The sequence below is a fragment of the Xenopus laevis genome, chromosome 2S, assembly GCF_017654675.1.
Source record: "Xenopus laevis strain J_2021 chromosome 2S, Xenopus_laevis_v10.1, whole genome shotgun sequence".
Classification (NCBI taxonomy): Eukaryota; Metazoa; Chordata; class Amphibia; order Anura; family Pipidae; genus Xenopus; species Xenopus laevis.
This window is the reverse complement of record NC_054374.1, coordinates 45,440,421-45,464,816: the sequence shown is the minus strand read 5'-3', so window position 1 is coordinate 45,464,816 and position 24,396 is coordinate 45,440,421. Positions and strand designations below refer to the sequence as shown.

Below are 24,396 nucleotides of genomic sequence, written 5' to 3'. Positions count from 1 at the left end.
ACATGTGCTACTGTACAGTTCATGCAATTTAAGAATGCAGGCTTATACAAGCACAACAATGAGAGCAGACAGCTAGAGCAGTTTCTGTGGGATCCAGCAATGCCATCTCTTCATTGGCTGGGCATACACTGTATTTAGTTTAGTTGAGAAGAACTGAGCATGCTCAATAGCCAACTGCCAAGGCAAATTCATGAAGGAGGGTGCTGAGTGGGTTAGAGGAGGAGAAGGAATCCTAAAGTGATAAAGGAGATGCTGCAGCCTTACTATCAAATTCTGTGCGACCAGAGTGGCATGTATTTAAAGATTTCAAAAAGACTGTTCACTGACTACATTTTTGCATGGGGGGGTTTACATGTATTTTAAGTATTACTGTAGTGTTGTATTTGATACACTTTTAAATAGTCAGGACTTGTAAACCTCTGTGTTGGGTTTTATGTTTTTCTTTAGGCTTCTATACTGAACGTAACTATACTGAGCCTGTGGTTCACTAGACTGCTGGGCCAATGAGAAACTGACCTACATTAAGTCAGTAACATTTACTTACTACAGGGGATCAAAAGCAATGGTGAATCTTATGTACAGAATTTGATGCAATTCAGAGGAACAATGCAGAGATTCTACTATTATTATTTAATTTTGCCATGACACTAGGGTTTTTTAGACTAAGATAAGAGCCACAGAAAGATACCCCATAAAATGACCAGCTGTGTTTTTTCACAAATTATGCTACTTTTTATATATTATATGGGGAGAGGGAACTTTCACCATAAGTAGGAGTAAAAGCTGTTGTTCTCTTCTATTATATTTCTTTAAATATCCAACATAGTCTTGCTCTGTTCAATATAGGTTATGGTATAGCTTTACCTTTCCTTCATGCAGATTATAGATGTACCTACAAACCCCATTTAGGTTGTTTTAATGGTTTCTTAACCCAAAAGCTATCTAAAGATTCCTTATAGTTCACCATAATAACTAATAGGTACAAAAACTCCATAAATGGAAGTAAAATTTATCAAAACTCTATTTTTTCAATGTACCAAACAAACCCGAAAACGTAACTTTCTTAACTCTCCAAACTCTTTAAATTGTGTGAATCACCTTAAAATGACATTATAATTTATTTTCAAAAAAACCTGTAAAACCTTCGAAACTTGAATTGAGCTTTTAAAATACATACCTACCACTGAATTATAGAGTTGCTAGCTTTTAGCTGCTGAAATTTTCTGTGCAAGTTTTTGAGTTTTTTCAAATGTGAAATAATTGTGATTGCTTTTGTTTTGACCGCAAAAAGTGGCTAATGTGCTCCATTGGATTACAAATGTAATGTTGCCACACATGGGAAGTAGACAGCACCTGTAACATATTTTTTTTTTGATCTCAGATTGACTGCTTATTAAACACATGCATTTGCTGTGTACCTTAGTATAATGAAACTGCATGGGATCATCGGTAGACAGTGACACCACTAGGCCTTTAGAATGGAAATCTAGCAATGGGTTCTTTGCATATTCCAAGAACAAGCTGTTGTTACTAAGAGGTGACATAGCAATGGGAATTTTGGCTAAATAGTATAGATACTGCAGCACTGGACTCTAAAAAAAAATAGAGAAAAATTATACAGTTTAATACAGATAAAAAGTATACCGTTTTAATGTGTAAGATACAATGATATATGATATTGATATTGTTACATTTTATTGGGCTGTATTACTGTACCAAACATTGTATCCAATATAATTTCTATAATTACTTCTATAATACTTTTGCCTAAACAACAATACTCTATGAGGTACATGAAGCTGCTTAAAGGAGAAGGAAAGGTTAAAATTAAGTAAGCTTTATCAGAAAGGTCTATATAAATACACCAGTAAACCCTCAAAGTAGTGCTGCTCTGAGTCCTCTGTCAAAAGAAACACCACATTTCTTTCCTTCTATTGTGTACACATGGGCTTCTGTATCAGACCTCTTTCCTTCATCGTAAACCTCCCGAGGTATGAGCATGCTCAGTTTGCTCCTATTCCCCCTACCCCTTCTCTACTGTAATCTGAGCCTAGAGCTATAAGTGAGCAGGGAGAGACTCAGGCAAGAAGTGATGTCACACCAAGCTAATATGGCAGCTGCTATCCTAAAAAAACAGAGCTTCTAGAGCGGTTTACTCAGGTATGGTAAAACATTCTACAGAATAAATATAGCTTGCACTATTGCAGCTAATCTGTTGGCAATAAAATGCCTCCGTAGCTTTCCTTCTCCTTTAAAGGAAACCTATACCCCAGAATTAATACTTATACATATTAAGTAACCTATTAGACAATCTTAACCAATTGCCCAAATATTGCCCTTTTACATCTCTTACTGTGAGCCACCATTTTGTGAAGTTTTCTGTGCTCTCTCAGAGATAACCTGACCAGAAATACCGCAGTTCTAGCTGTAACATGAAGACGTGTGAGAGCAAAAGACAACACTTTGCCCAGTAATTGGCTCATGTGACCTAACAAGTATGTGTGCCCTTGGTTTGCTTGTGTGCCTTTAGTATTTAAAGGATTCTATCATGATTTTTATGGTGTAATTTATATTTCTAAATTACACTGTTTAGACTGCAAATAATTCATTCTACCATATCAAATGTTATTCCTGAACCAAGTGTATTTTTTAAGTTGTAATATTGGTGTGTAGAGAGTCATTTCAGGTAATTTTGCCCGGCCATGTGCTTTCCGACAGAGCCAGTACTGCACTATGGAACTGCTTTCAGGCAAGCTATTGTTTCTCTTGAAGGAACTGTAACTGAAGGAGTCACAGTGGAACATGGATTTTTGCTATTGAGTGTTGATATATCAACCAGGGAGCTGTTATCTTGTTACCTTCCCATTGATCTGTTGATGGGCTTCTGGGGGCATGGGTAAGGGGGAATGAAGGTGGGTAACATCACTCCAACTTGGGTTTTACATACAAGCTGTTTTATGCAATATATGTTTATTGAGACCTACGTTTTTCTTTGTCTACCTTTTCTCTATCTACTTAGATAATGCATTATATTTTAGTCCTTACATATGGAACAGAAACAAGATGGTTTAAGGAAATCTTACATTTTTCAAGTTCAGCCCATGAGAAATGTTGTCTGCAGTCATAAAAGCTGCTAACAAGTGGGTTATGGCACCTGCCTCTCCACAGTGTGGGCGGAAAAGAAATGTGTTCATTCCTCTTTCCCTATATTAACAATAAACCAAAACCATTATTTGCATTCATTTGTTGTATTTTAATTACTGTCATAGTGTAAACTTTCTTTAATTCTTATATTATTATTATTAATATTATTATTATTAACATGTATTTATATAGCGCCAACATATTGCGTAGTACTGTAAAGTAAATGTGATTATACAACTACATCACATGAATTACATACATAGAACATATGGAGTAACAAACATCACAATCAATACAGGTACAAAAAGGTGAGGAAGGCCCTATGCATATATATATATATACTGTATATATACTGTGAAAGGCTTTAGCACACACTTCAAAAGTTACATACCTGGGTGCAGTTCAGAAATCAAATATCCAAAGGCAGAAAAAGCTGAAGCACACCAGGATTTTCTTCAAAAAGATAAAGCTTTTATTACATCAAAGTTTCGGCCCTCGCATGGAGCCTTTATCAAGATCTTGATAAAGGCTCCATGCGAGGGGCGAAACGTTGATCTTTTTCTGCCTTTTCTGCCTTTTTATATATATATATATATATATATATATATATATATATATATATATATATATATATATATATATATATATATTTTCCAAGAGATGCCAGCACTCTCGATAAAGATTATAGCTTTGCCTGGGTGCAAGGTCAACCAATTATTTCCATTCTCTGCAAAAGATCCGCAGTCACAGGTCTTATAATTGTAAAAAAAAAATGTATTTTAGCAAAAGACTAACGTTTCGGCCCATCCCAGGGCAGTGTCGGACTGGCACACCGAGATACCAGGAAAACTCCCAGTGGGCCCAGATGTCGGTGGGCCTTCTTGCTTCTAACCATTTGGCCTATTTCATGGCCATTCCCTATTTCTGAGATAAAAGACTAGGAGAGGTTGAGTGAGGAGAGGAGGAATAATAGTTTGGAAAGTGGGCCCACGGTCTAAGGTTTTTTTAGTGGGCCCCTGGCATCCCAGTCTGACACTGTCCCCAGTGTGTGTATGTGTATATATATATATATATATATATATATATATATATATATATATATATATATATATATATATATATATATATATATATATATATATATATATATATATATAGATATATACATATATATTGCTGACTAGGGGTGAGGGAACCATTTAGACCTGGTACAGCTTTGAAGGAAAATTTGCAGTTTTGCAAGCGGCAAACTTTTCCAACTACACACTGGAATTTTGCCATGTGTTCTGCCATGTGTACAGGGAAAAAAAGTGTGGTCTTTTGTGGTGCAAAAAAAATTGCAGGGACCATTATTATCTACATCAACTGGATTGGAGCCCTCTCCAGCCCTAGACAGGAGCTGTTTAGGTACTGTGTTAGGGTAAAAGACAAGACTCCCATGTTGCCAGTTTTTTTCCAACAAAGAACAGTTGTAACCTAGAGGAAGGTAGCTTTACTAACAAGGTAGGTATGATATTGCACACTCAGCTGTCTGAGGCGACTCCTGCAATGTAACGCATGTAACCCATTTGGCAATGTCATCTGAGGTGAGTTTTTCAACTCACCTCATTGGAGCAGAGCCCCTGTGCACACTATTGCAGAGCTATAAACACCTTAACTGCAAAATCATTCACTATTATTTTGCTCTTTGGGTCACAGGCTTTTGCCACTACCGGGTATACAGTGACCTTCAACACACACTGATGGGTGTCCTCAGCAGACAAAATTTCCTTTCTCAGCAGACCAACTAGAGTCACGTGAGAATACACTAGTACTTGTCAAAACAACAGCCCTAGGGGACCACACGTGTGCACTGAAGATGGCCATGTTGCATGACCAAATCACTTTGCTTATCGCTGCCTGTAGCATTAACTGATTAGTTCGTAAGACAAGAGAGCGAAACGAAAGAAATGAAGACTGAACCACAATTTGGCTTTTTACTGAATATACTGTACATAAATGAGAACTAAAGCATGGTTAAAAAAAGAAAATATGATATGGTGACTGTGTAACCTGTTTGCAATTAAAACTGCTTTTTTGATTGATATATCCTTTTCACTTCAACTAAATATTATGGGGTTATAGATTATTTGCAATACTATAATAAAGAATGTTTTATTGCTGAGGAAACCCTGATTTCCTATAGCCTTGAGAACATTAAAGACATTGATTTCGAGACTGTCTAATTTTTAGGGAAACAGAATCGTTTTTTAAAAATAGAAATTAATTAGGTTGAAATGAAACTACAAAGCCATACAGATGAATGGGGGCTGTAGTTGTCCATCTTGCTGGTTGAGTCAGAAAAAAAACTTCCAGCAAACACAGTGTAAGCAAACAATCCAGTTATTATAGATGTGAGCGGTAATATTTTTCTTTGGTGGTCTGCCCAATGGGAGCAAATTGGAGCAAAGACCAAACCATTTATATTTAGATATTTATCAATATTATTGTGTTTGCTTCTGTTGGATTTACTGAAACTCACTTCAGACCCACCATAATATAATGAAAGCCTCAAATGTGAGCAAAGACCAAACCATTTATAAGTACTGTAGATATGTATCAATATTATTGTGTTTGCTTCTGTTGGGTTTACTAAAACTCACTTCAGACCCGCCACCATCAAATTAAAAATGTAGCCATTTTCTTATGAAAAGATAGCTCACCTTCTCAATTTGTTCAGTACCCTTATGTTTGCATACATGTAGTAGATATAATATGTGTATGATGGGTTCTTCTCAAAAGTCCATTCCTGAGGCGCCGGACTCTTAGAGGAAAACATCTGGCCACTGTGTTTGGATTCATCATCCACACTGTCAAATGCAGTGATCTGTAAATAATGCACAATGAAAATCAATCATAAATTTAAAAAAATGAAGAATGTACTGCTACGGCCATTATGATTTCATTAATGAATAAACCATCCTAATTTATGTTTATCATTAAATTGCTAAACTCTGAGAGTAATATTTATTGATCTAAAGCGTTAGGTTGATATCAAACAACATTAAATTAAGGAAAATGCTTACCATAACTTTCGCTAAAAGAAGGCTGCACCCTATGTGATGCCATTCATTAGGCACTGTCCTGGGCTCTGGTATAGACACTATATAGACAGAAGTATCTCTAATGGTGTATGAAAAGTACACCATATGAAAAATATTATGCTTGGTGTAGAGAACAGTGTCAGGAGGCACAGCGGCTCTGTCCTTAGCGCCTTGATTGTGGCCCAAAGTGGGCTATGCCTCCTGACCCTCCCTAAAGCTGGCCATAGACGCACAGATATAGTTGTATGAAACAAGGTTTCGTATAATTCTCAGACCGGTGTTGGGAATAATCGCCCCAACATTTTTCATACCATGGTGATCTTCGTTTAGTCAAACGACTGCTAAGTTAAAACTGTTTTGTCGCCTAACACTAATATAATTGCATGTGTTGCCTATCTGACTATATCCATGGATGGCTTTGTCAATTAAAGGCCATAGCATCATCTATTTTTTCTACTTTAATCCTACAGTTTAAATGTGAATGATTATCTTATGATTGTTGTATTGAAACAAACTATCGCTATCTAAACGTTCATAGGTCAAAGAATAAAATCTGAAGTCTATGGCCATCTTAACTTGAAGATGTAAATGTCGTGCAAGTTAAGGTAGCTGGTGGGATAGGGTATACTTACATGCCTCCCCCACATCCCTCTTAAATTCAGTGATGTCAACGCAGACAACACTCAATATATGAGGCATGCCCCAGGTCTCTGAGTTCCAAAAAGAAGTGCAGAGGCCTGCAACAAGTTATAAAATGGTGGAAATAGCCTAAAGTACAAAAAAAGACAGCTGCATGCTTCATTGTAAGTAAGCCCTAAAGTTTATACTAAACAGTTTCATTTCAAATCACCTCCTCATTAGCATTCCATTCTTTTACTAATTATTCTGTGATTTCTGCAGGTTTCGTGTAAGCTTATATCATCAGATTTATCACATAAGACTAATCACCTTGTGTGTCATAGCCCTAAATGTGTTTTCTATAAGAGCTAATAATACTGTTACTTACATGTCTCAGGAAGACACTTAATTCTTTATTAGCATTTGGGTTGACTGTTGCCTCAAACAAAGGCATAAATATGTTTTCCAACATTTTCCCAAAATTGGGCACAAAATTCTTAGCTCTGAAAATATCACTGTAAGGAATAAAACAGTAGATTATACAGTGTAAATACACGCACTGTAATAGTTATAACATGTAGTGCCAAAAAGTTAATCAGGCATCCTCTTTTGGAAACATAACATAAACTGTAACAGTTTTAGCCCTCATTAGGACCTTTTTCAAGGATCCTTGAAAAAGGTCTTAATGAGGACCGAAACATCGGATTCTGTAACATGTGTGTATAAATAATAAACACAATCACAATTTATGGACAGTTTTAGAAAAATAGCATAAATTCAGTATATTAAATGGGATTGTGCAGAACTTTAGATAGTTCTTCCTCAAGGTCAAGGTAGTACTACCAAGGCTAGCTCTAGAACAGAATCCATCCAAGTCAGTGCGGGCTCCCAGGGGAATCTGCATACACAGATTTTAATCATTCTCAGTGACAAAACCCAGGCCCTCTTTAATAGAGGTGGAGTAGTATATAAATTACAACTTTTCTCACACAATAACATTAAGCATTTGTAGGGGATCAGGCAAGTCCTTCCCCTGTTTTTTTGTCTCTGACATCGTCCAGCCCATCTGAGAGGCTGGGCACCCCAGTGCATCCATGGGAGAATAGGAGGATCCAGGGGAGTGCCTTACTTTGGAGCCAAATGCACAGGGTTACAGATGGAGCTGATAAAGGGAGCCCCTGCTGCAGCAGCCAGAGCCAGAGAGAGGCTGAGAGACATCAGGGAGAGTGCAGCAGGTAATGTGAAAGAGCTGTAGTACTAAGTGAAACTGTGTTTTGTGCTCAGCTGGACAGATTGGAGTTTCAGCTTAGAAGGAAAGATTGCCCTGCATTCTGTTCAGCTGTTGGATGCCAGTTGCAACCTTTGTGTGTCCCTGGTGTGAGGACAGGTGTTTCTTGTGAGCCTGCCACATGGGAGCTACAGCCTATATGCAGAAAGACACTGTGCTAGTTACTAGACAGAACCACGTTTCCCCAGTGTAGGAATATTATTGCATTGCACTGTTTAACCTATTCTTTATATAAAATTTCTCTTGGTTTACTGCAAACGGTGTGTTTTATTTTTCTAGTGGAATTCCCCTGAGGTGTGATCCTCAGTGCTCATAAGGTGGAAACACAGCTCTGTAAATCCCAGTTCTCACAGTATCTTTTATATGCAAAGATCATTCTGGGCCCTGGATTGCAATGGGTTATTCACTATTTAATGAGAGTGTAGCAAAGGTAGAGTTATACATAAATCAGGTTTGAAGCAAGGGCCATGCCCTGTGGGTACAGACATATTTATAGCTTACACTATACAAGAGACAGAGATTTTGCAGTTATTGCACCCAAAATATATTGCTCTGACATCTATAGTGCTACATATCAGCTAACCGATGAGTTCATTTGGTTGTTTACTTTAATTATTTTATGCTTTTGTTTGTTAGTTTTTTAATAGAGAGCTGCTCATGTGTTCATGCTTGGTTGCTGGAGGAAAAGGTTTCCCTCATTTTTCATAATTTTGCACTTAACATTTAGTAAACAAGAGGAGATCTTTCAGCACAGATTTCTCAATGATCAGAGCTGAGCTATTTTAGTGTGATTCACATGAATACTGGTGCATTATATATTAGCATAATGTATTCAACTGACTTGTCTGGATCATTTATTTAGGTTGAAGAATACATGTAAAGTACTTCACCAAACTGGATGTGATTTGGCAACTCATAATTAGGAGAAAGGGGCATTTTAAACACCTACTATAGGTTTTGTGTGACACCTCCTGCAGCCTCACCTGAAATAATAACCCTTCCCTATACATGCCCTGACTGTTTTTGTTCTTCTTTCAGGTACTGTATTTATCAATTCCAAGAGGGGATGAGACACAATAAAAGTACCCTGCCATGCAACTTGTACCACTCCCATACATAAAGGACCAGTACCACCAAAGAATAAAAAGGATTTGCATGCAATTAAATATGATGTAAACTTACTCTTTAAGATTTTAAAAAACTTGGTGTAAAGTTGAGGGTGAGGATTTCCTAATTTTCTCAGAGATATTACCTGAGCCACGAGCAACGCTAAGGAGACAGCGGGAGAGTAGGGAGATTAATGCGTGGCTGAGAGATTGGTGTAGGGAGGAGGGTTTTGGGTTTTTGGAGAACTGGGCTGATTTCTCAGTCGGCTACAGGCTTTTGCTAGGGATGGGCTGCACCTCAATGATGATGGTGCAGCTGTTTTGGGAGAGAAGATGGCTAGAGGGTTGGAGGAGATTTTAAACTAGGTGTGGGGGGAGAGGGTTCAGTAAAAGATTCAGTGGAAGACAGGTTAGATGAGATAGTGGGCAAAAAAAGGGAAAATGGGGGAGGAGATTTGGCTGGGGATACTGTTAAGGATAGGGAGGACCACATGTCATATGTTCAATATGGTACCAATATTAAATGTATGTTTGCAAATGCAAGGAGTCTGACTGTGTTGGTGCTGGAGGGAAAATATGATGTGATTGGTGTGGCTGAAACATGGCTGAATGAGTCACATGACTGGGCAGTTAATATCAGCGGCTATACTTTGTTTTGGAGGGACAGAGGCAATAGAAAAGGAGGAGGGGTATGTCTGTTTGTTAGGCAGGCTTTAAAGCTTATATAAAGGAGGAGGTTATGTTAGAAAATGAGGGGGCAGAAGTCTTATGGGTGGAGTTCTTCACCAATTGTAAAGAGTCCAGCAAATTAATTGTAGACGTATGCTATAGACCCCCTAATGTAAGTGAGGAGGAGGAGGCGAAGCTCCTCATGCAAATAGAAAAGGCTGCTAGTTTGGGTAAAGTAATGCTAATGGGAGATTTTAATTACCCAAATACTGACTGGAGCAACAGTACTGCCAGATCAGTTAATGGGAACAAATTTATAAACTTGTTGCATGACAATTTTATGGCACAGGTTGTTGAGGAGCCTACCAGAAAAAATGCTATTTTGGATTTAGTGATCTCAAATGACCCAGAACTTATAGCAAATGTGCAAGTCATTGAACCCCTGGGTAATAGTGACCATAATGTTATATCATTTAATGTCTGGTGCAAAAAACAAATATATATGGGGCAACAAAAACCATGACTTTTGGAAAAGCTAATTTTAGTGCATTGATGGCTGCCCTACAGAGTATTGATTGGGGCATTAAGTTTTCAGCTAAAAACACTGAACAGAAATGGTTGTCATTTAAAATTATATTAAATCATTACTGTTCTCAATTTATTCCCTTAAGAAGTAAATGTAGAAGCTCTAAGAATCATCCTATGTGGCTTAATACAGAAGTAAAGAAGTTAATAGGAAAGAAGAGAAAGGCATTTAAAAACTACAAATCTGTTGGGACAGAAGCTGCATTTAATGAATATTAACACTATAATAAATGTTGTAAATCAGCAATCCGGAAGGCAAAGAAAGGAAATGAAGAGTTAATTGCGATGGAGGTGAAAACTAACCGTAAAAAGTTTTTTAAATATATTAATAGTAAAAAGATGCAGGTTGAGAGTGTTGCTCCATTAAATAATGGTAGCAGTATAGTTGTAACAGATACAGAAAAGGCAAATGTGTTAAATCAGTTCTTTTCTTCAATGCATACAATAGAGGAGTCTGAGTTCCCAGGCTCACTTTATAGCTGCACTAATGGCTCAGCTCAATCTAGTCAGTGGCTGACTCAGGATATGATTCATAAAGCTTTAATAAAAATAAATATAAACAAGGCTCCAGGGCCTGATGGCATACACCCCCGGGTTCTAAGAGAGCTTGATTCAGTTTTAGACCAGCCCCTATTTCTGATTTTCTCAGATTCACTTTCATCTGGTATGGTGCCTATGGATTGGAGAAAAGCTGATGTTATTCCAATATTTAAAAAGGGATTACGATCTCAGCCTGGCAATTATAGGACAGTAAGCTTGACATCTGTGGTGGGCAAATTATTTGAATGCTTGTTAAGGGATCACATTCAAAATTTTGTCCTAGTGAATGGCATTATGAGCAGCAATCAGTATGGCTTTATGAAGGATAGGTCATGTCAGACAAATTTGATTGCTTTTTATGATGAGGTAAGTAAGATGCTGGACAGTGGGGGGGCAGTAGATGTGATCTATTTGGATTTTGCCAAAGTGTTTGATACTGTGCCCCACAAATGACTGCTTTCTAAACTAAGGTCTGTTGGGCTTAATGAAGTCATTTGCACATGGATAGAAAACTGCCTACAGGATCGGGTACAGAGGGTAGTTGTTAATGGTACATTCTCTACTTGGAGTAAGGTTCTTAGTGGGGTCCCCCAGGGCTCGGTATTAGGTCCACTTTTATTTAACTTGTTCATTAATGACTTAGGGGAGGGTGTTGTAAGTAATGTATCAGTTTTTGCAGATGACACAAAACTATCCAGCCCAATTAATTCCATCCAGGATGTGGCATCCTTGCAACATGATCTTGACAAACTGGCAATCTGGGCAACTAAGTGGCAGATGAGATTCAATGTTGATAAATGTAAAGTCATGCACCTGGGATGTAAAAATATCCAAGCCACTTATACTCTTAATGGTACTAGGCAAATCCATTATGGAAAAGGACCTTGGAGTCCTTGTAGATGATAAACTTGGCTGTAGGAAGCAATGCCAGTCGGCAGCATCAAGGGCAAATAAGGTCTTGAGCTGTATTAAAAGGGGCATAGAGTCACAGGAGGAGGGGGTCATTCTTTCACTGTATAGAGCACTTGTAAGGCCCCATCTAGAATATGCCGTACAGTTTTGGTCTCCATCACTCAAACAGGACATTATTGTATTAGAGAGGGTACAGAGAAAGGCAACTAAGCTGGTGAAAGGTATGGAAAATCTTAGCTATGAGGAAAGACTGGCCAAATTGGGGATGTTCACGCTGGAGAAGAGGCGCTTAAGGGGTGATATGATAACTATGTATAAATATATAAGGGGATCATATAATAATCTCTCTAATGCTTTATTTAACAGTAGGTCTTTCCAGCTGACATGAGGTCACCCATTCCAATTAGAAGAAAAGAGGTTCTGCCTAAATATTCGGAAGGGGTTTTTTACAGTGAGAGCTGTGAAGATGTGGAATTCTCTACCTGCATCAGTTGTACAGGCGGATACATTAGATAGCTTTAAGAAGGGGTTGGATGGCTTTTTAGCAAGTGAGGGAATACAGGGTTATGGGAGATAGCTCATAGTACAAGTTGATCCATTGACTAGTCCGATTGCGATTTTGGAGTCAGGAAGGATTTTTTTGCCCCTCTGAGGCAAATTGGTGAGGCTTCAGATGGGTTTTTTTTGCCTTCCTCTGGATCAACTGGCAGTTAGGCAGATATAAAAAAAAAAGGTTGAACTTGATGGACATGTGTCTTTTTTCAACCTTACTTACCATGTTACCATGTTACTATGTTCATTGTTATGAACTCTATTTCCATCAGGGGCTCAAATATATTTCAGAACTAGGAGTAGGCAGTAGAGAGAGACATATGCTTAGAGTACAACAATTGCAGAAAACATGTAGCTCTTACACACATTATTTTTGTCCTTATCAAATTATTTTCAGTAACAGTGCCACACACCTTCATACTTCTGCTACTGTAGTCATGCTCTTGAAAATAGCTCTTATTTGTATCTCAAATGCCCATGCACCCAGGCACCTTTTGTACTAAGACCAGTTGTGCAGCTAGACAATTATCACTTGGCCTCTGCCTGCATCTCTTATAATTATTCTTATTATTTAGCACCAACATATTCTGCAGTGCTTTTCATCATTTTACTTTGTACGCCATTCATATCAGTTCCTGCTCCAGTTAAGCTTACAATCTAAGGTCCCCATCACATTCACACACAGTTTTATGAGGAGCCAATTGCCTTTGTGTTTTTGAAGTGTACCCAGAGGAAACCCATACAAACTCAGATAGTTGATGGAATTGAACCCAAGACACAATAGCTAAAAGACAGCAGTGCTAACCAATGCACCAGCATGCAGCCCCTTCTGTCATAATGAGGACAGTGAGGTAATGGAAACCTGGGGTGGGTGGGAGTGCAGATTGCCAGCCTTAGTGGCAAAGTTCTTTGGCAATTCAATTCAACTGTGCTCTAGGGCAATGGTGCAAATAGCAGTTTCACGTGTTATGTCATGGGTGATAAACAGGGCTCAAATACCATTTTTGGTTTTTCGAAGAATTATAGAATGAAAATCTCTCTTAATTAGAAAATTTGTCCTCGAGAAATATATAAGGTTGCTGGATGAAAATATACAAAAAAAGTAATTGTGTTAATGGTCCTATAAAGGGGATTTTCAACCCAAAAAATAGTGCACAAAAATGTGTAATTTTAAGCAACTTTCCAATATACATTCATTAGTCATTTTTGATGGTTTTAAAGTTGTTTGTAAATGTAATTGCTATTAAAAGTATTGTATGTCTGTTTGTATAAAGTCTCTGAGCTCCTGACTCAAACAGTGTTGCAAGCCAGTTGATTAAAGGGGAACGATTGTGAAAATTAAAAAGTAATATAAGCTTCCTCATACTGAAGTAAGAAACTTTCTAAATACAATCAAATAGAAAAATATGCAATTCTGCATTGTTTCTGAAATAATCAAGTTTATCTTCACTATTCCTCTCCCAGCATCTGTTTCTCTTCATTCTGTCTTCATGCAGCAGTTGGGTGTCTGAATGATCCAATATATCTTATAGGGGGCTTTGTTTCCTTGCAGATGAATTTGAGCTCACTCTATACGATATATTGGAATAGCTGACACCAACTCCTGCATGAATAAAGAATGAAGAGAAACAAATGCTGAGAGAGGAATAGTGATGATAAACTTGATTATTTCAGAAATGGTACAGAATATTTAATTGATTGTATTTAGAAGATTAAAGACTTAGAGGAGAATGGACTCAGAAAGAGGCAGACAGATACAGCTTGCAATAGCAATTACAATCAATAACCTTAAAACGACAGAAATTGTTTAATGAATGTATATTGGCAAGTTGCATAGAATTGCATTTTTCTTTTAGAAAAATAAAGGGGATGGAGGAACCCTTTAAAAGAAATCATTTTCTTTTAATCTAAACACTTTCTCCACTAATTTTGACATACTTTGGTAGGCACTAGTGTATAGAAGGACCTTGAAAGTCAAGAGGGTAACTATATGAGGCAATAGCTTGGCAGCTTTGGGCTGGGGTGCACCCCAAAAGAAACATCCTAGGCAGGGCCAAAACTAGGGGTAGGCAGAAGAGGCAGGTGCCTAGGGCGAAAAACTCTAGGGTTGCCAGGCACATACTTTCTTTGCTGTCTACCCCATGTCCAGTTCTCTGTCTCTCCCCCCTACACTTTACTAATTCATCCTGAGCAGTTTCCCTGGCCTGTATTGAGACTCTGCTCGTCTGTGCTCATAGGTTTACGCACCTGTTTGAGCAGGTACACAAGAGCTTACAGGTGTGACACGACTAGGTTGCCTAGGGCGCCTGGTTGGCCTGGCCCTGCACTGATCCTAGGTAATATAAAATGTAAACCCCTTCTCTTCTTAGTTGCAACGTCCATGCAATGAAGTTTAATTTCATTGCAACCATTTCAGAGGAATTACCATTTTCTTGTGCCCTAAAGACACAAGACCGTTTTATCCACTGAAATAGTAATTGTACCCAATGCAACCAATTAAAGGGCTCATTTACTAAGGCAACCCCAAATACAAAATACTAAACCAGCCACAAAATGATGCCATTTATGAAGTTACTTACAGGCTCTTTGTACCAGTGAGTACTTGCATTCCCACTCTGCAAATGCTAGCTACCACTTGCTACTGATTCACAGAAATGTGCCAGGTAATAAGCAGATGTTTTTGTTAATCGCATGCAATTGCTGTAACTCAGCACGTGATTGCAAAGGCACTGGAATTCTGGCAAAAAATGCCACATTGTGGGGAAAAAATATGGTGATTCACATCCACAAATTGCACTTTGTACTATACATTGTGTATCAATAAGCCATTTTCTACCTCTATAAACCACATTATTTACAAATTTGTTGCTGTGGGTAACTGCATTGGTTCAATATAGAGCCTAGTAAAAAACCATTGTATCTTTCATTTACGCCCACATTTCCTTTTTTTGAGGTTACCTGTATTTAATTCAATGTTTGTTTGGTTAACACTAGTTTCAGTGTTGGTTTGTTACTATGGGGCATATTTACCAAAGGGCGGAGTGACTAATGCTGATGAAAATTCGACAGCGTGACGTCATTTCGGTATTTCGATGATTTACTAATGGACGCAGGCGTAAAATCGCTAGCCAAGGAGATAGACGCTAGCGCAACTTCGCACTCTAACACCAGGCGAATTTACGCTCTGGCGAACAGATGTAACTGCGCAAATTCAGAAATGGATTTTACTGAACGTTAGCTGTTCCACCAGACTTGCCTTCGCCAGCTCAGACCAGGCGTAGTGCAATGGAGTGTATAGGACTTCCTCAATTCTTTTGTTGAAAAATGTCCCAAAAAATGTCCCAAAAAACACCAGCGTCTTTTCACTTTTTCAGGGTGATAGGCTGCAAAGTCCATAAAAAATTTTTTGGGTACCCGGATTACCCCCTACATTACGTAACATATGGCACATATATTATACACTGGGCTCATGTGTAGGGCATTATAACAACTCTATTTTATTTTTTTAAGGTTCCCTGGGCTTGTGTAATGTAATGTATTTGCTGCAACATATAATTAGACACCAAGAAAAAGGGACAGCACTCCGGTACAAGCTCATGTAAGGATCCAAAGCCCTACGCGTTTCGGGAATCACTCCCTTAATCATAGGCCTATGTACCGGATATATTCCTTGTACCGGAGTGCCGTCCCTTTTTCTTGGTGTCTAATTGGATTTCAGCAGTGGGGACGCTGCGGACAGAGCACCCGATTGGAGCAGCAAATAGGGAGAGTGAACCTGGAGCGGTCCTTCTTTGTTGTGCTGCAACATATACGTCCATTCAACTTTCACTTCCCCCCGCATGCAAATTAGCCAACGCTAGCGCAACTTCGCTTTGCTTGCCGAAGTAACGCCAGCACAACTTCGCCAGCACAACTTCGCCAGCCCCCTTTAATGAACAGTGCACAACTCCATGATGCTAGGGAACCTTGGCATTACTTCCACCCTAGATGTGGCAGTAGTTACAAGTTACTAGTGTTCTATCAAAAGAGATTATTGATTGCAACAAATTAATGATTATAATGCCATTATATATTTTGCATGCATTGAAATGCTATAAGTGATGCCATTCCCACTCTGCAAATGCTAGCTAGCACTTGCGAGTCTAGGAATGGGCGAATTTTCTCGCCTTATTTTGCCGTGGAAATGACGCCCATAGACTTGTATGGCATCGTGCGTCAACATTTATTTGACGTCCCTAGACGGCGAAACAAAAAGGGTCAAATTCGCCCATCCTGACTTGCGACTGACTAGCCAACGCTAGCGCAACTTCGCTTTGCTTGCCGAAGTAACGCCAGCACAACTTCGCCACCGTTCGTCGCGCTGGACATATCGTCGCATGTTAGTGAATTAGCATTGTTGGGCGAATTTATGCCTGGTGAAGTGTTGCGATGTGAGCGAAGCGGACACTAGCACAAATTCGTCGCTTAGTGAATCCGCCCCTATGTGTTTGACAAAAGAGCTAATATTTCATTAACATTATTCTGAACTGAACATAAGAAAATACCATGGAGGTATAATACTTACTAAATTCGTGGGATTTGTATCATCCACTTCATGTTTGGACAATAAACTTTATGTTTGTTAAACCAGTGGGCCAGATTATTCCATTCTTCAGGGGACCTTCCATAGATGGAGAGACGTGGCTCAGCATACTGGTACTTAGCATCTTCCAAATCCGAACCTACTTCCTACAGTGAATAAAAAAAGCATTGCTTAAAGAAAAAAATGGAGTCCTGCATGAAATATAGTACAGCTCGTAGATGTGCAGTTGCCCATATAGCTGCAAATCATCAGTTTGTTTGTGTTTCAGTCTACTATAAAAGCAAATCGATGATTGGTTGCGATGATTGGTTGCAATGGGCAACTGCACTTGTGTTGTTTGGCACCTATGTTTGTAAATCAGCCCTAATTGGTTTTACTCCAGCTCACTCATTTAGAAACATGATAAGAACTGACAACATGTTTTGAGCATTAATTAGTTCACCATAGCTTGAACTTATCTGTGTGGGTTTCTTTTAGATACTCCCCTTTCCTCCCACATTCCAAAAAATATACAGGAAGTTTAACTGGCTCTTGAGTAAATGAACTATAGTATGTGTGCATGTGATAGGGGCCTTAGACTGCAAGCCGCACTGGAGCAGAAACTGATGAGAATGATTCATAATGACGGTAAATCAATGGAGGATATGTTGGCACTATATAAATAAAGAATAATCATGATAATACATGCATGTTTTTATGTGTGTGTCTTTTGAATCCAGCCATGCTGGATTGGCCATCCAACACATGAGACTACTGTGATCATTACTTCAAATGTTTTCATACATGTAGATGCATATATAGGTGTGAGGATTCCAAAAAGATAAAAAAAGAAAGGTTGATCAGTAGAGGTCAGTGTGTATGGGATTACAGGGATCAACTAGCCCTATGTTTAATTTCATGGTTGCATGTTACTCAAGTTATCTAATACCGGGCAAGTGACAACATTTTCATGAATATATCTGCCTGGATCCCCTGTTTTTAAACTGGTTATGAGCTATTTAGCTCTACTGCTCAATCTGATGTTTAGTAACCTTTCTGGATCCACATTCCAAATTCCTACAGACACCATCAAACGGTGTGAAATAAGACAACAAAGGTAAAGGCAAAGGTTTAATGTTAAAACTCCCAGGAGTGGTGTGACATGGACTTTTGTTACAACCTAAAGGAGTAGATCACTGTTAAATTAATTCTTAGTATGGTGTAGACCTGGGGTACACAACCTTTTTTTACCAGTGAGCCACATTCAAATGTAATAGAAGTTGGCGAGCAACACAATCATGCTAAAAGTTCCTGGAGGTGCCAGATATGATATGTGATTGGTTACTGGTAGCCCCTATTTGAACTGGCAGCCTGCCGGAGGTGTTGTTTGGCAGAACACATTTTCTTATGCACTTAAAATTGCCTTCAATCCAGGAATAATAAAAATAAGCACCTGCTTTGAGGCCACTGGGAGCAACATCCAATGATTTGGGGAGCAACATGTTGCTACTGGGCCATTGGTTGGGGATCAGTGGTGTAGACAGTAATACTCTGAGACAATTTGCAGTTGGCCCTCACTTTTGTATTATTTGTTTTTTATTACTTGTTTTTTTTTGTTCAGCAGCAGTTTGCAATTGCAGCAGCTATCTGGTTGCTAGGGTCCAGTTTAAGTCTGAGCAGAGGAGAGCCTAAACAGAAAAATACGTCATGCAAAGTAACAACAATAAAATTGTAGCCTCACACAGCAACAGACTGTGGGGTTCGGGCATCTCAGCCCCCCACCTCCATTTAAAAGCTGGAAACAGACAGAAAATCAAGGAAAATAATTTTAAAATAGTAGAAAAAATTAAACGTGAAGACCAATTGAAAAGTTGCCACGAATAGGATATTCTTAGCATAAGAGAGGGAACAGTCCATTAAGTGGCCACAGCCATTAAAGAACATAGACGATTTTGATCATTTTGCCTGGTGTTTTGTAGCTTGTTGGGAGCATTTACGATTACGAGCCACAATATCAAGTGTACCAAGCAATTTCTGGAGATTGCGTTTCAAATGAACGGGGTGGTGATTCTGAGTTTTGTGTCCTTGCTGAATGAGTTACAAAGCCACAGAGTGACCAAGATGAAAGAGTAATGAAAGTAATAATTCCAAACTTATTTAGAATGTTCATTAACAGAGTTATCTAACAGCATATGCTTATGGACAATTTCCCAGTTTTTGTTGTATTTGTTATATATCCCTATTAATAACTATATATTTTCAGGTGGTGTGTACAATGATTCACCTTAAAATTCATATTTCCATACTAAAGGCAGAAAATGGAACTTACCTTGATGATGGTAGCAAAGTATTCCCCTTCAATGAAATTCTCAGTTTTCATGTATAAGTCTCGCAGTTCACTGGAACCAACAGGGTTATATTTGGCATTGAACTTGTCGAAGCGCTGGAAGGTTTGTCTTCCCTACAGGAAAGAGTGAAACAAGAGTCAAAGCCTGGAATTGCTCTGCTGGTTCCTGTTATTGTTGCCTCATGGTAAACACTAACTATTCATAGCAATGTTAAAGTGTCAGTAGAATATCTCTGTGTGTGAAACATGTCAGTCCTCACTAACTGATGATTAAATGAGCAGGTTCTGTACTTACAGCATGGACGTCTAGAGAATCCACTGTGAGGTCATATGGGTGAAGGTTCAGTGAATCGAATAGTTCTTTCAAGGTCATCTGCTTGCCCTTAGAATTATACACCACACGATCGGCATCAACTCGATAGGTCCTCTTTATAAAGCGCAGAAGGTGCTTCTGGTTCATGCAGGCTGCAGCATGGATGTGTGTATCCACCTTATAGGATACCAAAAATGGCATTACGTTTGACACTTATAACTCAGAAATTGAGCTATTTTAATGATAATGTTTGCTTCTTTATTTGCTAAGTCATGAGACATGACTCATGCGGAAAAGCTGCAATACAGTGGCATAACTAGATGTTAGTGGGCCTCGCAGCAAGTTGATTTTAGGGCCCCCGGCATATGCAGAGATTGTCCTATTTTACCAATAAATATTGATGTTGGTCATAAACTAGGGCCTCATGGGGCCCTCTAAACCTCCTGGGCCTCCCTGCGGCTGCAGAGTCTGCTTCCTCTCTAATTATACCCCTGCTGCAATACATAAAGTCACCTATGTAGGCCCCTAGTTTATATATTTTAGGGCCCCCAAAATATCCAGAGGTTGTCCTGTTTTACCAATATATATATTGAAATTGCTCATGGGGCCTCCTATACCTCCTGGGCCCCCCTGCAGCCGTAGGGTCTGCTTCCTCTGTAGTTATGCAATTGCAAAGCAGCATAGTGGCTGGCCTCATGGGTAAATATGATAACATTTAAGCAAGGAGGCCATGATTGATGCCATGATAAATGTATAGAAGAATTAAGTGAGAATATAAAATTAATGATAGAGGATAGAGAAACCAAATATTCAGAACTGTTAGATGGAACACTGCAATGTCTTTAAAGCATTTGAAACTTTAATATTTAAGTGTTCCTAGAGCCCCCTCTAGTGGCATGAGAATTGCAATTATGGTAAGGCATACAAGACAGATCAACTCATTATATAGGTATGAGACCTGTTATCTAGAATGCTCGGAACCTGGGGATTTCCAGATAACAGATCTTTCCTTAATTTGGATCATCATACCTTAAGTCTACAAGAAAATCAAGTAAACATTCAATCTACCCAATAGGCTGGTTTTACTTTCAATAAGGATTCATTTTGTCTTAGTTTAGATCAAATACAAGCCACTGTTTTATTATTACAGAGAAAAAGGAAATCAGTTTTAAAAATGTGAATTATTTGGATAAAATTGAGTCTATGGGAGATGGACTTATATATATATACCTGTATATATGGACCCTATAACGGATTACTTACCTGTATGGTATAAATGTGCTTCTTTAATAAATTACTCTTGTACATTGCTACTTATGTGTATAGCCACTTCCTCAATTTTAATGGCCACATAACTTATGCTAAGATATACTTTATGTATTTCTTCCGTGTCTTGGGATTTCCTTTTCCCCTGCTCCCCCCCCCCCCAAAAGGGGAGAATACAAATGTACTGCCTTTGATATTATGGGAACTACAGAAGAATAAATTACTACTTTTTTTCAAATTTACCATATTTATTTGTATTCCTTAAAATGTAAATGCTGGATGCATGGTCAAATAAGTGACACATGTTGCAGAGAAGGATCCTCACAAATACTCCTTGAATTGAAGTGCTGGAGCTGTGGCAGGCCTTATCAAATGCTTGACAGGGGTCTCAGTTTAAGATGTGGCCTCGTGTATTTACAGATGTGATTGGTGAGGTCTCACTAGGAACCAGCCAATAACTGGTAAATAATATTACCTTTCTGCAATTATAGAAATCACGGTGTGGATTATTCTTTAACTCCTTTAGCTCCTCCATCTCATTTAGCATTTCGTGTACCTTATACTTGGATGATAAGAACTTTAAGCGATAGTGGCTGTAGGTCTTACTAAAAGAAAAGGGCAAAAAAGAACTTTGCAACAATAAATATAGGCAATGCAACAGAGAATTGGCACTTTTATATGAGCACATACAATTTTTAAGAATCTAGATTTAGGCCAGTGTCACACTGGGTGTATTCTCCACCACAAAGTAAAATGCTTAAGTTGGCAACTATCATGTGAATTATTAAACCTGCCTGTACCAGAGATGACATGCAGCTCATAATAATCTCAATAGCACAGGGCATGGGGTGGTTTCTGCTTCTACACCAGTGTAGAAACTGCCAGGTGTGACATTGCTTTAAGACAATATGCCAGTGTGTTCCAACCTGTGTTTGCTAATCTGTTTGTTTGTGTGATTTCCCTTTGCATTTCAGTGTAGTCCTGGTGCGCTACAGAAGAAGGCAACCTGCATTTAATTGAGTGGTGCACTAGTCTATAGACCAAGGACCTGATGATTGCATTGGTTCTTTAGACTGAAATGTGTTGCTGGGATACACTGTTCAGCAGCACCTTATTTTAACTAAATACACTGCCTCAGTGTAGTTACCCAAAGCAATCAGACACCAAGGGCAAATCTCTTATTGCTTGCTATGGTATGCTACATCAAGGCAAATTTTCCCAGCGTTAATAAATGACCCCACTTGTGTTTTAATGAAATGGCATTAGATCACAGATACTTACACAGGCCCTTGTGCTATGAGGGCTAATAGAAAATTCATGTCATCCATAAAGGTGTGAATATTTGGATAATCTAGATCTTTAGGCTTGTCCTTGGCAATTGCATTTTTGTCTGGATAGATGTAAATCACGCCATTTTTTATCTTCATCTGGTAACCCAGATCAGAAGGCAGATTATCGGTTCTAAAAGGGTCTTCTCCCTTTTGGGGTGGGGGTGAAAAATCTTTATAAGGGTATAAAAAAAAGAAAGTCACTTTGCTACATACAGTACATAATACAAATGTTAAGAGCAATACTTTTATTAATTTGTCTCATGATTCTAGATATTATGTGGGTCAAGGATATGTGTGGAAGCATTTATATACAGTGCATATGTATCTACAGTGAAGCCAGCAAATAGACAGTTGGTCCCAAAAGTGCAGAATGAGTGGTTTCTTGATCTGAGGGTAAGGACTATGGGGCAAATTTTCTTAGGTCTGAATTTTCACTTTGGAAAGCTTTGCCATACTTCACACAACTACATCAGACATTAATTCGCTACAACTATGCGTATTCATCCAAAATGCAAAAGTTTGTCTCTGCAAATGAACGCTGGTGTACTTTCGCTAGTGAAAATTCGTCAGCACCAAAGTTTCTTGCCTTTCTTCCTAGTGAAACTTCATTAACATACTTACACTTACGTTACCTAGGCAGTAAATTGAGATTACTCTTTGACTCTTTGGGATATTGCTACCCTTCTATTTGTTTCCCTTTTCTTTACCCTTACATGTTTTAATTGTATCTAAAATACAATTTGATGATTATCTCTTAGTGCACTTCTCCGTTTACTTCCCAATGAAATTTATTTTATTGCTGCACATAACTATTTGATATTTTTTACAATATAATCATCATTTAGCACAAGTCAATTGTTGTTTAATGCACTGGTTTATCATCTTTTTACTGTACTTATTATTATTAAAGGGGAACTCCGGCTTCCAAACCAAAATTTGATAACTAGGCCCACATAACACAGAACCCCTAATATATCCATTACAGTTACCGGTTTATTCAAAAAGTATGAATACATGCCATTTTCTATGCTGCAATCCAACTGTTTAGAAGTTCTCTTTCTGCAGGGAAGGAGGGACTAAAACACTGATGTTAGAAATAATAACAACTTCACAGTTTACAGACAGCATTCAGGAACTACATAACCCACAATGCATTGCACTATGATGTTCCATTCCTTATTGAAATCACATGTGCAAGGAATTGTGGGGTTTGGAGGATGCAGGCTAAGGACAGATGCAAAGTAACAGTAGTCAGTCAGCTCAGCAAAGTAGTCAGAAATATCAGCAGAAGAGCATATTTTTTAATTGACGTAAAAATTGATGCAAAGTTGCTTGAAATTATGTTTACTTTTCAAAAAGCTTAAGTTTTGTGGAGTTCCCCTTCAATAACACCTTACGTAGCACTTTTCACCTTAATGATACAGGTGGTGGTGTGCAATCAGTAAATGTAGATGGAACAATACTAAAATCTGCACAAGCATATTTTATATGAGACGTTCATTTTTTTACTGATAATTTCAGATTTTTTTTCTCCTTTTCTTCTTGTATAAATATAACATATTATTAGCTTTAATTGTTTAATCTGATTTTGGGTATATAAATAGATATTTCTGAATTGGTAAATAGTTTTTCTACTTAAAGGAAAACACATTTTAATATAATGAGAATGGGAGTGAAAATAGTAAATATTAGTGCGATATCTCTAAAAACTGCACTAGCACTTTTCCTGTTTGTTATAGAAGTAAATTTAAGATTTTGACAGGTGTCTTGTTCCTTAAAGGGCACCTGTTGGCCAAAAATAGTATCCCCAAAAAATAGTTGCTAGCTGATATAGCCAGAGCTAGGACACTTGCATAGAGAGGGTGCGAGTTGACAAGACTGGAATGAGAGTTCCAACATGGCCACTCATACTGGGAGCTCCCTCCTGGTGCCGGTGGTCTAGCACTTGTGGGGGGCAATTTAAAACTGAAAAAAAAACTGTTACCCCCAACTGGAGTGCAAGCTCTATTAGCCCGCACCTTTGGTTGGGGAAAATGTTTTTTGCCAACAGGTGCCCTTTAAAGGGAAGTAAATAGAAAAGA

At 38.3% G+C, this 24,396-nt stretch overlaps 1 protein-coding gene across 2 annotated transcripts in view; it reads right to left on the bottom strand.

Annotated features, from left to right (window-relative positions):
• Window positions 1-24,396, bottom strand: part of ampd1.S (adenosine monophosphate deaminase 1 S homeolog) — a 46,434-nt gene that overhangs the window by 2,240 nt on the left and 19,798 nt on the right. For both annotated transcript variants that reach the window (XM_018249186.2, XM_041583732.1), the window contains 9 exons: window positions 22,266-22,485; window positions 21,460-21,589; window positions 19,701-19,895; window positions 19,388-19,519; window positions 17,062-17,225; window positions 7,234-7,360; window positions 5,847-6,010; window positions 3,084-3,204; window positions 1,419-1,592 (listed from right to left, as the gene is read on the bottom strand). In XM_018249186.2, coding sequence (XP_018104675.1) covers window positions 1,419-1,592; window positions 3,084-3,204; window positions 5,847-6,010; window positions 7,234-7,360; window positions 17,062-17,225; window positions 19,388-19,519; window positions 19,701-19,895; window positions 21,460-21,589; window positions 22,266-22,485 — 1,427 coding nt within the window. The remainder of the gene's footprint in view (window positions 1-1,418; window positions 1,593-3,083; window positions 3,205-5,846; window positions 6,011-7,233; window positions 7,361-17,061; window positions 17,226-19,387; window positions 19,520-19,700; window positions 19,896-21,459; window positions 21,590-22,265; window positions 22,486-24,396) is intronic.